The sequence below is a fragment of the Furipterus horrens genome, unplaced genomic scaffold, assembly GCF_987537825.1.
Source record: "Furipterus horrens unplaced genomic scaffold, mFurHor1.1.pri manual_scaffold_5, whole genome shotgun sequence".
In the NCBI taxonomy this organism is placed as follows: domain Eukaryota; kingdom Metazoa; phylum Chordata; class Mammalia; order Chiroptera; family Furipteridae; genus Furipterus; species Furipterus horrens.
In genome coordinates, this window is record NW_028327175.1 from 138,451,864 (window position 1) to 138,466,254 (window position 14,391).

A 14,391-nucleotide genomic window follows, 5' to 3' on the forward strand; every position below is an offset into this window, starting at 1 on the left:
GAATAAGGTGCCTCTCCTGGTAATACAGCCACCCCTTGGCAACGTCTCTTTCCACGTTAACCGTCTGGTTATCTCTGTGTCACTGTAGTCTATCAGCCCTGCAGGGCAGACTGCCTGCCTGTGTTGTTGTTTGCTGTGTCCCTGGCTCCTAGCACAGTGCTTGGCACAGAGGTGATTTTCAATACCTATTTGTTGACTGACAAAATAATTTGTTTTATCAATATAAGGATCATGATCATGATCATGATGATCATCATTATAACTTTTACACCTGTTTTAGGCCATGGAAGAATTTGAGGACCAGGAGGGCTGGGAATATGCTTCTTTAATTGGCTGGAAATTTCACTGGAAACAGCGGAGTTCTGATACCTTTCGCCGCAGACGCTGGAGGAGAAAAATGGCTCCTTCAGAAACACATGGTGCAGCTGCCATCTTCAAACTTGAAGGTGCCCTTGTAAGTAACAACTAATAATAACACTGGTCTAAGGAAAATATATGAATGTTGGATACAATAGCACTGATTTCATAGAGGTCCCTCCAGTACTGCAAGACTGCATATAATTTAGGAGAAAGCTTCACATCCTGTGTTCAGTCATTTTTGTAGAGTGAATACACCGTTAACAAATGAAAGTGCTAAGAAGTCCTGCTGTAGACACACTTGTTTAATGTTGTTTCACCTAGCATTTTCCAACTATATCTGTTCTCAAACCCTTGTTGCAGGTGACATCTATTAATATCCAAGGCACAGGGTCTTGGATCATAGCTTGTAAACTACAGCTGTTCAATAAACCAAGAAAGTTAAATATGCAATGTGGTGGGCAGGAGGGAGAGACAGAAGGATGGCTCACAGAATAAAGAACAATTCATATGGAAGCTCAGTACAGAAGGCAGTGAAGAAAAAAGCAGAAAAATGGGAGGAATGAATAATAAAATGATGGTGGTTGATTTAAGAACACTATGTGTTGTGTGACTAATATTTTCCCTTTGAGTAAATTTTTATGAGTGGAATTACTAAAGCCAAGGCCAAAAATCTAACTTAATATTTTTAATATAAAAAGATGTTGATTTTTAAAAAAATAAATATTTTGTATTCTTATCAGCAACATGTAAGTGTTCTTAACCAACCATATCTTTTCCATGTTAAATTTACAGTCTTTAATATTTCATTTGATTTAACATTTAAATCTATTGTATTAATTTGCATAATTAATTAATTTATATATTTTTTACTAAGTTGTTGGAGTTCTCTACAGATTAGGACTACCAATACTTTGATTGTTATATTTATGGTAATAACTTTTTTCCAAATCCGTTACTTGTTATTTGACTTTTTAGTATCTCTTTGATAAGGATTTTTAGACAGAGGAGTATTAAAAATATTTGTGTATGAAATCTATTCATCTTATCTTCCTTGTTTTCTCTCAGTGACTTACTGTTAAGATGTAACTTTCTAGCCTAGCTTTTGATAACAATTTATGTATTTTATTTTTCTTAATTATTTTATAATTTGCATTGAATTTTATAATAAATTTCTAATTTATATTGATATGATGAGGTTTTAACTTTGTTTTCAAAGTTGCCATTTTTCTATTGATATTTTAAATAATCTTTCCCTCTTCTGTTATTTTTTTCTATTTCTTTCATTACATAGTATGTTCTCATAAATACAGTATTAAGTTGTATTTCTTGACTTTTCCGTTCTGCCTTCTTTCTCTGTACTCTTTCTGAATAATTTGATTCTGTTATCTACTTAAAAAAAAAATGAACACTATGTATTGATCAGGAACAGCCTATGCTTACATTTCTGCACGCTGACCCAGCTGTGTTCTTCTTCCGCTGCGCTGTCTCCTCCTCCTCCCATCCTTTTAATTCCCTTACTTATCCTTTTTTTCAATCTTTTTATTTTATTTATTTTTTAATGTAATTTTACTTTATTTATTTTTCAAGAGAGGGGAAAGGAGAGAGAGGGGGAGAAAAACATGAATGTGTGGTTGCCTCTCGCACACCCCCAGCTGGGAGCCCGGCCCACAACCCTGACATGTGCACTGACTGGGAATCAAACCAGTGACCATTTGGTTCGCAGGCCAGCGCTCAATCCACAGAACCACACCAGCCAGGGCACCTTACTTATCCTTTACACTTTTCCTTTTTTTTTTTTCTTTCAGTGTCAGGGTTTGGTAAGCCCGAACTTGAGGTAGAAGGTCTGGCTTCAACTTCCTGCTCTAGCACACTTTCCATCTAAGTGACAGTCACTTACTGTCCCAGGCTGTATTCATCTCTAAAAATGAAGTGATGGGTTAAGAAAAAAAATCTCTTTTAACAGCCACTCTTCCATTAGTTCGTCATTCTTGCCTCTTCATTGTTAGGCGGTGTTAATTGATTTTCTGCCTCCTTAGGGTGCAGACACCACTGAGGAGGAAGAGGAAAAAAGCACAGAAAAGCGGAAGCACAGTGCTACCACCGTGTTTGGTGCAAACACTCCCATTGTTTCCTGTAATTTTGATAGTAAGTCTTAAACATGGGTTCATATGTTCTGACGTTATGATTTTCATCACTAGAAAATGCTTCAAACACCATTTTTATCACTTGAGAAAGAGGATATTTTAAAATACAGCTTTAAAAATTATATTTGGGGTAGAAGGTGGTCAAATCGTTAATTTTAACATAATCTATTCAATATGTACTTGTTCTGTCTATTCAGCCCCCCAAAAGATGATTTTGATGAGAAAAAAATATTCAAAATGTTGGTTTCCATGATAACCTTCAGGAGTGTTGGGATGAGGCAGACTTACTCTGTAATAATAATAGTAAATTGTTATATAAGTCTTTAGAAAGTGAGTGCTATTTTTGTCCCATTTTACAGGTGAGGAAGCTGAGGTACAAACAGATTACCCAATTTGACTAAAGTCTTACAGCTTGTAAGCACTTACAGCCTGTAGAGTCAAGATTTGAACTCATGTAGTCTAGCTCTCAGAATCTGTGCAGTGATTCACAGTGCTCTACTGTCTCTCCAATTATGTGTTTGTGTGTGGGGTGGAGCTGTGTATGTGTTACTATAATAAGGATATGGAGTATAAAGATTTTGAAATACCAAAGAAACTTTTAGCAAATAACTGTTTCCTAGATCTGATGCTGAGATAGTATAGAAAACCCTATTTCTATAACTGCTGGATACCCAGTCTCCTCTTAAAGGTCAGTGACGACATGCTGTGCCCTAAATCCAGGTAGTTGACACCAGGAGTAATGACCTCCTGATTGACAGACTTACACTAAGCTTACTGTAGTATTGTTTAGTGATTTTAGAAAGAGAGGGAGGGAGAGAGAGAAATATCGATGTCAGAGAGAGAGACATTGATCGGCTGCCTCTCGTATGCACCCCATCCAGGGACTGAACCCACAGCCCAGGTGTGTGCCCTGACCAGGGATCAATCCTGCAGCCCTTTGGTGCATGGGACAATACTCCAAACAACTGAGCGACCTGGCCAGGGCTTACTGTAGTATTTCTAAAATATGTTTCATTTTACAGGAAACAGAACTACTTTGAGAGAACATGCTATCACCATTATATGTGTTCTTTACTGTGGAGAAGTAGATTTGGGTGACCTATTTATCTGAAACGTATTATCTCCAAATATTCCAGGAAAATAGTAGTTTGCAATATTACATTTCATGTAAGTAACCTCCATCCTGTTCTTTTTAGGAGTCTACATGTACCATCTGCGCTGCTATATCTACCAAGCCAGAAACCTCATGGCTTTAGACAAGGATAGCTTTTCAGGTAAAGAAAAAAAACAAAACAAAACACTTTCAACTCACACCTTTTTACATAGCAGGCTCGCATGATTCTGCTCTTCATCAAGTGAATGCTTTCAGTTATTTCTACCAATGACAAAAAAGCATTTCTGTATTGAGATTAGTTTGATATACGTGATGTAAATCACTCAGTCATTAGATTAATAAGCACTGAGTATAATGCCAAGCATTGCTGCTGTGTGATAGAGATACATAGAGCATTCATGGCTTTTTAATACTAATAATCATTAATTGATTAAGTAATGAAAAGCACCAAGAAGAAAAGCAGTTTCTGTTCTCTGTTTATACACATAGCTGTATTATACATACACCCTGGTCTCTTAGATTGATTGTAAGTTAAGATCATATATTTACATTTAAGATCATATATATATTTGTAGTCCTCTCCAGTTGACAAAAAATCACAAATTCACCTATTTACCTACAGTACAGGCTTGAAACAGTGTGGGGTCCATCTTGACCTCCTTTGCTGCCTGCTACCCAAATTCCCAGCACCATAAAACCTGAGGCTTCATCACCCCTCACACTGACAGCTCAGTTCATTTTGTCACCTTTGAACTGGCTCTAGGAAGGCTGAGGGGTGGAGAGGGGAAAGGTCAGGGCACCTGCGGTCTGGGGTTTTGTGCTACTGAATCCCACTGCTGGGGCTGAAGGCCAGCAGAGCTTCCCTGGGCCTTCTGTGGGAGCAGCTCTTAAAGCAGTTGCCTGACATTCTGGCATGCTCACGTCGACTGTGAGGTGCCTTCCAAGCATATATAAGTTATTTCCTTTTCTTGCAAATTAGAGCATATTCAAAGTTATCCCCATTATAGAACATCTCCAAAATGGTTTTTGAAGATATTTTCAAATATTCACCACCAGGGGGCACTCAATCATTGAAAATCAAAGTGAGAATCCTACTAAAATTCTCAACTAAAGTTGTATAAAACTCCAAGTACATTTTTTGCGATTGGATATATAAGATATGTCATTGGAACAAAAAGCAAAATGGAACAAAAAGCAAAGAGTCCCATTCAGATGATGCTGAATGCTAAAAACCAAGCACCCTTCCGGCTTACGCAAAATAGCTTTAGTTTAGAGATTAGGTTATTACTCAGCTAGGTCAGCTCCAGGCAATTGCAAGTTTTGGTGAAATGATTTAACATGGGGGAGAAATGGATTTTTTTCTTATATTTTTTCAGCTTTATTGAGGTATAATTGAAAAAGTTATATTTTAACTGTACAATGTAATGATTTGATATACATATGCATTGTGTCAGATTGAGTTAGCACATACCCCACCTCACATATTTACCTTTTGTGTGTGTGAGAACATTTAATTTCTACTCTCATAGCAAATTTCAATTATACAATGCATTGTTATCAACAACAGTCACCATGTCATATGTGAGATCCTCAGACCTTATCCATCTCATAACTGAAATTCATATCCTTTTACTAACCTCTCCCATCTCCCCCTCCTTCCAGCCCCTGGCAACCACCATTCTACTCTCTTTTTCCATGACATTGACTTTTGGAGGCTGTCCACATATAAGTGAGGCCATGTAGTATTTTTCTTTCTCTGTCTGGCTTATTTCACATAGCATAATGCCCTCAAGGTCCATCCATGTTGTCACAGATGGCAGGATTTACTGTTTATTAAAGGCTGAATTATATTCCATTGTGTGTGCATATGTATCAATATCTCTAAATCTCCCACATCTTTATTCCTTCATCCATAGGTTGTCTTTTCATTTTGTTGATGGTTTCCTTTTTGGTGCAGAAGCTTTTTAGTTTGATGTAGTTCCAAGTTGTTTATTTTTGCTTTTGTTGCCTTTGCTTTGGTGTCAAATTTTTAAAAATCATGGCTAAGCCAATGTCAAGGAGCTATGTTTTCGTCTAGGAGTTCTCTGGTTTCAGACTTCGGCCATGTCCCCACTGTTACTCTCCTATTTGATTTCAGACCCATATGCTCATGTCTCCTTCCTCCATCGAAGTAAAACCACGGAGATCATCCACTCCACTCTGAATCCCACATGGGACCAAACGGTTATATTTGATGAAGTTGAAATCTATGGGGAACCCCAAACGGTTCTACAGAATCCACCCAAAGTTACTATTGAACTTTTTGACAGTGACCAAGTGGTAGGTAATTTAGAGTTTCTAAGATGGCTTGGGGGAATGGATAGAGATGTAGAGGAATGTTGTTTGGGGAATTAAAGGATTGTTTGTTTCTCTAGGGAAAAGATGAATTTTTAGGACGAAGCATGTGCTCTCCCCTGGTGAAATTAAACTCAGAAATGGACATCACGCCCAAACTTCTGTGGTACCCAGTAATGAACGGAGACAAGGCCTGTGGGGATGTCCTTGTAACTGCAGAGCTGATTCTGAGACACAAGGTACCTGCTGAATCCTCACTCATATATACTTTCAGAGCAGCTGCTTAAAACATGTTAATAACTCCAGGCACTGTCTATGTGGACTAAAGCGAGGCATTGACATTTGCATGTTTATTTCACAGGACGGCTCCAACCTTCCCATCCTTCCCTCACAAAGGGCACCAAATCTATACATGGTCCCCCAGGGGATCAGGCCTGTGGTTCAGTTCACTGCTATTGAGGTATGCTGCCCTCTATGTTCTGTGATCAAATCAAATGGATGTGGCTATAGAACCGGAATCTTTCATATAGGAAATGGGATCTTGCTGTCTCCAATTTATTGTAGAATTTGCTCAAAATTTTGAAATAGGGAAATAGAAGGCTTGTCAAAGCAGCAGGAACAGGTCCATTCTAGCAACCCTGAGGAAATCTCACTAAATGGGAGCAGGTGGATTTCCGAGTTTCCCATGTCAACTGGAGAACTAGGAGAGGGGAAGACAGACTCAGAACAACATGCCAGTGTATGTGGAGAGAGAGGAAGTGACCTGGGAGGGAGGCGGGGGCGGGGCATGAGAAGGGAGTAATAGGAAATGGGGCTGTGTCACTCATGGAGCAGGTACAGGCTGGTGGAGCTAACCAGGTAGCTCCGTGGACAGTGTCTGGCCTGCTCTCCCTTGTTTAGTCAAGCAGCTGTTACCTTGGGATTCTGTTCTCAGGCTGCCTTGCTAAGAGTTCTCAAAGACTGAGCAGATGGCTTGAAGCAACAGCTATCATTGCTTGCATGTCAGACCTTTTTAAGAAGTTTACACTTGATCCTTAAAATAACCGATGAGAGATAATACTGTCTGTTCTGTTTATGGGTGAGACATTGAGTGGTTAACTAACTTGCTGGAAGTTCACATGCTGTCATATGGCACAGCCAGGATTCGATTCCTACACTCTTAACAGCTCTGCTATTTTAGCAGCTCAGGCAGGGGAGGAAAGAAGCAAGTTGCCTTTCTTTTCATGACCTACAGGCTTTCTAGGATAATCTTCTCAGAGATTTTAAGCAAATCTGCACAAGTCATGCTTAAAGAATTTACTGGTTATTATGAGAGAATTTTTCCTTTTGAATATTGTTTTTAATATGCTGGGTTTCCTTCCCTTCTCTTTACATTGTTTTCTTAGATTCTAGCGTGGGGCTTAAGAAACATGAAGAACTACCAGATGGCTTCTGTCACAGCCCCCAGTCTCATTGTGGAGTGCGGAGGGGAGAGGGTAGAGTCAGTGGTCATCAAAAACCTTAAGAAGACACCCAACTTCCCAGGTTCCGTTCTCTTCATGAAAGTGGTACAGTATCAAGACTCTGTAATAGTTCATGTGTATTGAATAGCTGAACTTTTATTGGAAATATGAAATATTTTCACCTCACTCCCCTACACATAGTTTATATATTTCCAAAGTCTGACAACAAATAGAAAAAGAGCCTTGGATTTAGCTTGTTAGTGACCTTTCCCCCTTAGATTCTTACACTGTTGTCATGGTTTCTTCAAGGTTCAAACAACCACACTGACACAGAAATGTCTATGAGCAATGCTAATGTATTTCTCCAATAAGCTTTCCATCCCTTCAGCTATCTATTGCAGGCTCTTGGTCAGTGCCCTGAGGGCAGAGCATTAACCCTCCCCTGTGGCCCTGCAGGTGTACATGGACCAGAACCCCCAATAGGGACTGGCTGACTGGGGAAGGGGCAGTCACAGAGGAACCCGCATGGGGTGATGGGGCACTGCCCTAACAGCCTGTGACTGGGCCCCACCTCTAGGTGCCCCTGAGATGGCATCTACTTTGTTGGTTGAAGTTACCCTCCAGTTGTTAGAAATGTAGCTGCATCCACTTCCATTCACAGTCCTCCATCACAGACCTCAGAACACTTTGGAAGAAGACATCACCTACTTTTTCCACAGTCCTTAACTTTAAAAAAAAAAATTTTATTTATTTGTTTGTTTGTTTATTTTATATTTTTTTAGAGAGAGAGGAAAGGAGAGAGGGAGAGAAACATCACTGTGTGGTTGCCTCTCACTTGCGCCCCCAACTGGGGACCCGATGTGCAACCTAGTCATGTGCCCTGACTGGGAATCGAACCAGCAACACTTGGCTCACAGGCCGACGCTCAATCCACTGAGCCACAACAGCCAGGGCTTAGTCCTTAACTTTTTAAAAGGAAGAATCTTTCTGTTTTACTCTACTATTTAAAAAAATTAAAATAAAGGTATTTCTTCAGTTTGATAGGGTAGAAGGTCCAGAACCTTGTTCCTTTCCCCAGCCCAGTCATTTGGTATCTCCCACACACTTGCCCGTGAACCCTAGAGTCCTGTGGATTAACTTCTCCCTTTACAGACAAGGAAACTGAGGCCGGGAGAGGGAAATGTCTTACCCAAGTCCCATAGTGAGTGTCAAGACTGCAACAGCAGCAGCCACAGCTCCGTGCATTCAGTCTTTACTCAAACCCTGCAGAGCAGGCATTTCCACTCCTCTTACACCCACTTTGGGGCAACCTGAGAGCTTAGGTGATGTACACAGCTAGCAAGTGGGTGGCCAGAGTCTGGACTTAGGTCCTTCCAACTCCAAAGCCCATGCTCTTCCCCTACAATGATGTAGGATGGAGAATCACCTGGATTCTCCAAACCAGAATCCCCAAGTGGGATCTGCAGGCCATGCCACCATCTGTGTCCACTCCTCAGCGTCTTCCACAGCCCCCAAGTTCGACTCTGGAATCTACCCTTGATTGTCAAAGGGGAGGAAAACCACTCAGTCGACCCCAGCTTCTTCAATTCCTGTGCCAGGCCAGAGGTGGAAATTCACCTGAAAACAGCCCATGATTCCCCATCAGACAGTCACCAAGTTCACCAAATTCCACGTGGATGAACCAAAAGGGGTTGAAGAAAAATGAGCGTCTCATTTTGGCACTGAACTTCCAGGGCTAAAAGACAGTTTTTTCCCTTGGACGTTCAGTTTTAATGTGATCACTTTTAAATTCCAACTAAGTGCTAAGTCTGCATCCTGTCACAGAGCAGAGCCAGGTACTAAGGTACTATTTTAAGCACCTCACATGTATTAATTCAACAACCCTACTGTTATTGAGGAGGTAATTGGGGCATAGAAAGTTCCCTGAGGTCATGCAGCTCCCAGTGGCAGAGCCAGGACGCCGTCCCGGGTGGTCTGGCTCAGAGCTCATGCCTTTCAGCATTTGCTGCTTGCACAGCAGGTAAGTTACTCAAGTACTTAACTGAGAGTCCCCTGGGCTACGCCAAATGGGCACAAAGATCCTGGGTTGGTCCTTCAGGAGGTGTTTGTTTATTGGCAGAGCTGCTCTTGTCAGGTCTTGTACAGAGAAGTGATGTTTACCTCTGTGACCCCCAGTTCTTGCCCAAAGAGGAACTGTACATGCCTCCGCTGGTGATCAAGGTCATCGACCACAGGCAGTTCGGACGGAAGCCTGTTGTCGGCCAGTGCACCATCGACCACCTGGACCGCTTCCGCTGCGACCCGTATGCAGGAAAGGAGGATATTGTGCCGCAGCTCAAAGGTAAATGGAAGCCTGTAAATAACACTTTGGCACTTTTCATGCATGACTTGACTTCATCTTTACAAACCTTCTCAGGTACATATTCATTGTTTGAGTTAGAGCGAACTGTGTAACTTTCCCAAGGTAATATAGTTAGTGAGTGGCAGAGCTAGCCTTGAATCCTGGCCTTGTTTCAGAGGGACCCAATGCTGAAGCTATTATTTTCTTAGGCATCCTGTTCCTGAAGGAATAGACACCTTCATTTTTGGAAATGGAAATTCTGTCTATAGTCCAGCAGGGAAAACGGACAAAGAAATGAGTGATTGCAGTCTGCTGTGATTAAGATTTTGATGAGCAAATACAGGGCCCTCCCCTGACACCCCATGTGAGCATTGAGCGGGGATTTTTATTCTTAATTGCTTTTGATCTGTTGTTCCACCTCATTCATGCATCACAGCATTGTTGAGATGTAATTTGGAAGATATTATTTCATTGTTATCCATCAAGAAATAATAACACCTGCGGAGTTTATATGACTTACCTTAGATCACATAATTAATGAGAAAATGATAGAGCGGGCATGGTACTTACTTTAGAGTCCCATGATAAATAGTTAATCAATAGCATTTTGACTTGTTTTTACCTTACCATGTGCCAGGGTCTGTGTTGGGTCTGGGACTGGGTTGTATCAGTGAACAAGATCCCAGGGCCCCTGACCTCATGTGTGATTAGACCCCACGGAGAATTGCCACTCATTTAGCTGATCATTAGTACCTCAAGACCTCCGCTGCCTTGCGGCATACCTCTTCAGGGGAAAGGCTAAGGGAGTAAACCCCGACAGAAAATCCGGAGCCGGAGTCCCTAAGGCGGTTTGACGTTGTAGTCAACACCGGCAACTCCTGCGGCGCACCTGAAGCCAAGCTGTATTGACTCCGTCTTTCCCTTGGACCCTTCAGCTGCGAAGAGAGGGGGGGTCTGCTGCATGGGCAACAGCAGACCCTCCATATCACCCTGCCCAGGCTCTGTAGCTTCAGCTCCACTGGAGAGGACACTCCAGCGACATCGCAAGATGTCGATTCAACACGGGAGGAGACAGATACCGTGTCACTCCCGAGTCGGACTGCACAGCCATTCTCGGCGGTGCAGATAGACTCTTAAGAAGCTACACCATCGTCTCTCGAGACGGACGGCTGCCGACGAGTACCTCAAGACTGAAGCAGCAGATGTCTTCTGTTTAAGCAGCTGCGCTGCTAAACAGTCCTATTTAATCTTTTGGTATAGATATTATAGAGCTTCTGAAACTCATCTGCTATGTGCACCTGAGCCTCCTGTATCCCTGATTCAGAGAGGAGGAAAAAATAAAGTCCACAGTCACACTTGAGCAAAACCCTACATGCGTTTCTCCATAAACTTCCCAGGCAAAGTGTCTTGTGCTGAATCGAGGGAGCCTAAAATAGCAACATTTTTGTAACAGCAAGGATTAATAACTTCAGGCATTGTTTTATCTGAGGCTACTAAATGGTGAGAAACCATTTTCCTACCGTTTTTCTGACTATTTTCATGAGAGAAAGTTCTTTGATACGAGGGTACAAATGCTGCACGCTTGCTCTGGCCCCAGTCACCTGCATGGACCTGTCTGTGTCCGCTGCTCAGGGACAGGCTGGGCTCGAGGCAGAGGTCTCCCGTTTAGTGATTCTGTGTCATTAACATGAAGAGTGTGGTCAGGGCTTCAGAGAGCCCCCAGAGAGGATAATCTTTAAGGACCGTGGGGAGCATAATGTTCCTAGACTGGAATCTATTATTTTACATTGATCTGGCACGTTCTTAGAACCAAAAATGCCAGGGTAAGGGTTGAGGGAATACTTGGTTGGCCTAATGTTGGAAGCACAGGGGATAGCTGTTTCCTCCTGTCCCTGAGGCTTCGTTTACTCGAGGATGCTAAAGTGGAGAGCTGATCGTTTAAGAAGGAATTTGCATACAGTTGTGTTCCCATGTGCTTGCCCACCTGGCTCCCGTGTTCAGTGTTGTTGCAGTTGCCGGGGGTCGTGGGGAGCTAGCTGGGAAGTGCAGAGATAGCTGAAAGACCTGGGGTGCCCATGGCCACACAATGACCGAGCACAGCAACTGGTATATCACAGATGCTCAATAAATGCCAGTCTGCCCTGCCACCCCAATGTCACCTTGATCCTTTCTCTGACATTTATTGAGTGTAGACTCTGCTCTGGGCTCTGGTATGATGGTTGAAACACAAGCTTATGATTCAGACAGACCTAGATTATTTATTTCTGCTCACCACTAATTGTTTACCCTGAAGCAAGTGACTTGCTTTCTCTTAGCCTCAGTTTGCTTTTTAATCTTTATAATGGGGATAATGGTGCATATTTCACAGTATTGTTGAGGGATTAAATGAGATCATACCTGGTGCATGGTTAGTTACCTAGAAAGTGTGTCTTCCCTACACGCTTCTATGTTCTCTGTGTCAGTTGCCTGGGCGGTTATACAGAAAGCGCTTTTTGGCTTGGCAGTTTGTTCTGTCTGGGTTCAGGCCTCCTGTTGAATGTCTGACTGCTTAATGCTTCTTCCCTAGAGGGTAAGCATACCTCTTACCATCACCCTTGCTCTAGGCTGAGGCTTTGGCACCCCTTTACCTGAGCCAAGCCTCGTGAGCCCTTGCTCTAACCCCAAAATAGTCTGGAAATTACATAGTCGGGGCATGTGCCTTTTCCTTTTGCATGCACTGTGACAACCAGGGCTGAAGGAGCCACTGGAACGTGCAGCTGTTCACCCTGTTTTGCTTTTCTGCACCTCAGAACAGAGTCCATGAAAAGGAGGCTCCTTTAGGTGTAGATTCCCCTCAACCACTTCCCCGCACTCCCGCATCCTCTAAAGAAATGTATTGACACAATTCTTTTTGGAGCATTTCCTACATATAGACCCAGGGCTAAGTGTCCAGGGCAAAAAAAACAGGGGCAGGGGAGGGGGGCATATAGTCCCCTGAAAATGTCTAAAATCTTATTATATTTGGGTAAAGTGATGAATTGTTGGGTTGTTTCTTGCATTCGGGGGTGGTCCTCTCCTTTCAGTAGTCACATCCAGGAGTAAAATCTACCATCCACTCTGTGGCTGTTAAACTTGAACTGGGAGTAGAACATTCACCACTATATTTTTATAAGCATCTTAGGTTATGAAATTGTCTTGCAGCCTCCTTTATGTCTACCCCACCCTGCCGGGATGTCATTATTGAAATAGAAGACACCAAACCATTACTGGCTTCAAAGGTAGGCTTCAGAACTGATCACTGAATAATGTCAGCTTTATTTTCCAGATATCTAAGCATTTGGGTGAATTTAGTCAAACAACCATTCAATGCAATTGAAATAATAATCAAACCATCTTTCCAAGGTAAAGAATCTGAATCTTGTACTCATCAAAAGTTACGATGATGCTGTATAGAGTAATGCTCTCTACCCTCAGTCACCCACATTACTTAAAGTAATCCACAAGCCCATTCCCTCCCTTCCAAGGAGAAACTAGACATTAGTATATGTTTAAAATCTCCCCAAGTGACTCTAATTTGCAGGCAAGTCTGAGAACCATTGGTGTGGGCAGTCTGAGTGATATCATTTGCTAGAAAAAGACATTTCAAGAACAAATTAATAGCATGACAATGTTCAGAAGATAGATGCATGTAGCACAGCAGTTTTTTCCCTGCATGAAGCAGATGGGTCATGGATTTTTAATGACCCTATTTATCAGTGTATGGGATAGCCCCAATTTTTATATTCACTGTGGTTTTGAAGTCAAGAAATTGGTGGAAATGCTCACTCTAAACCCTGTTTGAAAACCATTCCAGCCAATTGTACAAGAAGGAGAAGGGAGGGGTCTCAGCCCAGAAAAAAGAAAACATCAAATATCTCCCTGTTTCTGTTGGCATTTATGATGGACTTTCACAGCATGTTTTAATGTGCAAACTGGCCAAAAAATGCACATGATTGCATTTTAATGTGTTATGTCCATAAACAGTGCTTTACAAAAAAAAAAAAAGGTCCACTTCCTTCCCACTGGATTAAACTCACCAACAACTGGACCGTGTTAGATGTGGTCTCCACAGCCAGCACTGGGTAGCAGTGTGTTAGATTCTATTCCCTGAGAATCCTCCATGGCTACAAATGACAATATCAAATTTGCAAAACTATTGTGTCCACTTTGTAAACTACCCCAGGGAGTCCCAATTAAACAGTATTAGCCTAGGGAGAAGTTAAGGATAATATGCTTAAGGTCCTTTATGTACATTTTTACAGCACTCTGGAAAAAGGCAGTTTAAGATGCTGCTCTATAATCTGCCTGCAACTTTTTTACCTGCCATTGTCCATCAGTTCTCCTGCCATATACTCAGTAGCCCTAGGTGTGGGGGTGGGGGTTGGGGGGCAGTCAAGAAGAATAAAGCCAATCTGTGCCACTCTTCTCATTCATTTCTTTAAAATAATTAACAGATAACTAGGTTGCTGTAGCAACGCATTGTGAAAGTTCAGTTTACATCATAGCATTTTTAAGTGGCAGCCTAGTGGCTTTGGGATGACAGTAGTCGTCATTGGTGGGTAGTATCCCACTGTATTATAAGTGACTTTGATCAGCTTGCTTTCCTAACACCTAGTTGAGGTACACTGTGCTGATAAG

At 42.0% G+C, this 14,391-nt stretch overlaps 1 protein-coding gene across 2 annotated transcripts in view; it reads left to right on the forward strand.

Moving 5' to 3' along the window:
- Positions 1–14,391, forward strand: part of MYOF (myoferlin) — a 147,323-nt gene that overhangs the window by 102,252 nt on the left and 30,680 nt on the right. For both annotated transcript variants that reach the window (XM_090277959.1, XM_090277958.1), the window contains 9 exons: positions 281–454; positions 2,397–2,505; positions 3,701–3,778; positions 5,756–5,937; positions 6,033–6,191; positions 6,314–6,412; positions 7,338–7,499; positions 9,570–9,735; positions 12,916–12,992. In XM_090277959.1, the coding sequence (XP_090134085.1) occupies positions 281–454; positions 2,397–2,505; positions 3,701–3,778; positions 5,756–5,937; positions 6,033–6,191; positions 6,314–6,412; positions 7,338–7,499; positions 9,570–9,735; positions 12,916–12,992 (1,206 nt within the window). The remainder of the gene's footprint in view (positions 1–280; positions 455–2,396; positions 2,506–3,700; positions 3,779–5,755; positions 5,938–6,032; positions 6,192–6,313; positions 6,413–7,337; positions 7,500–9,569; positions 9,736–12,915; positions 12,993–14,391) is intronic.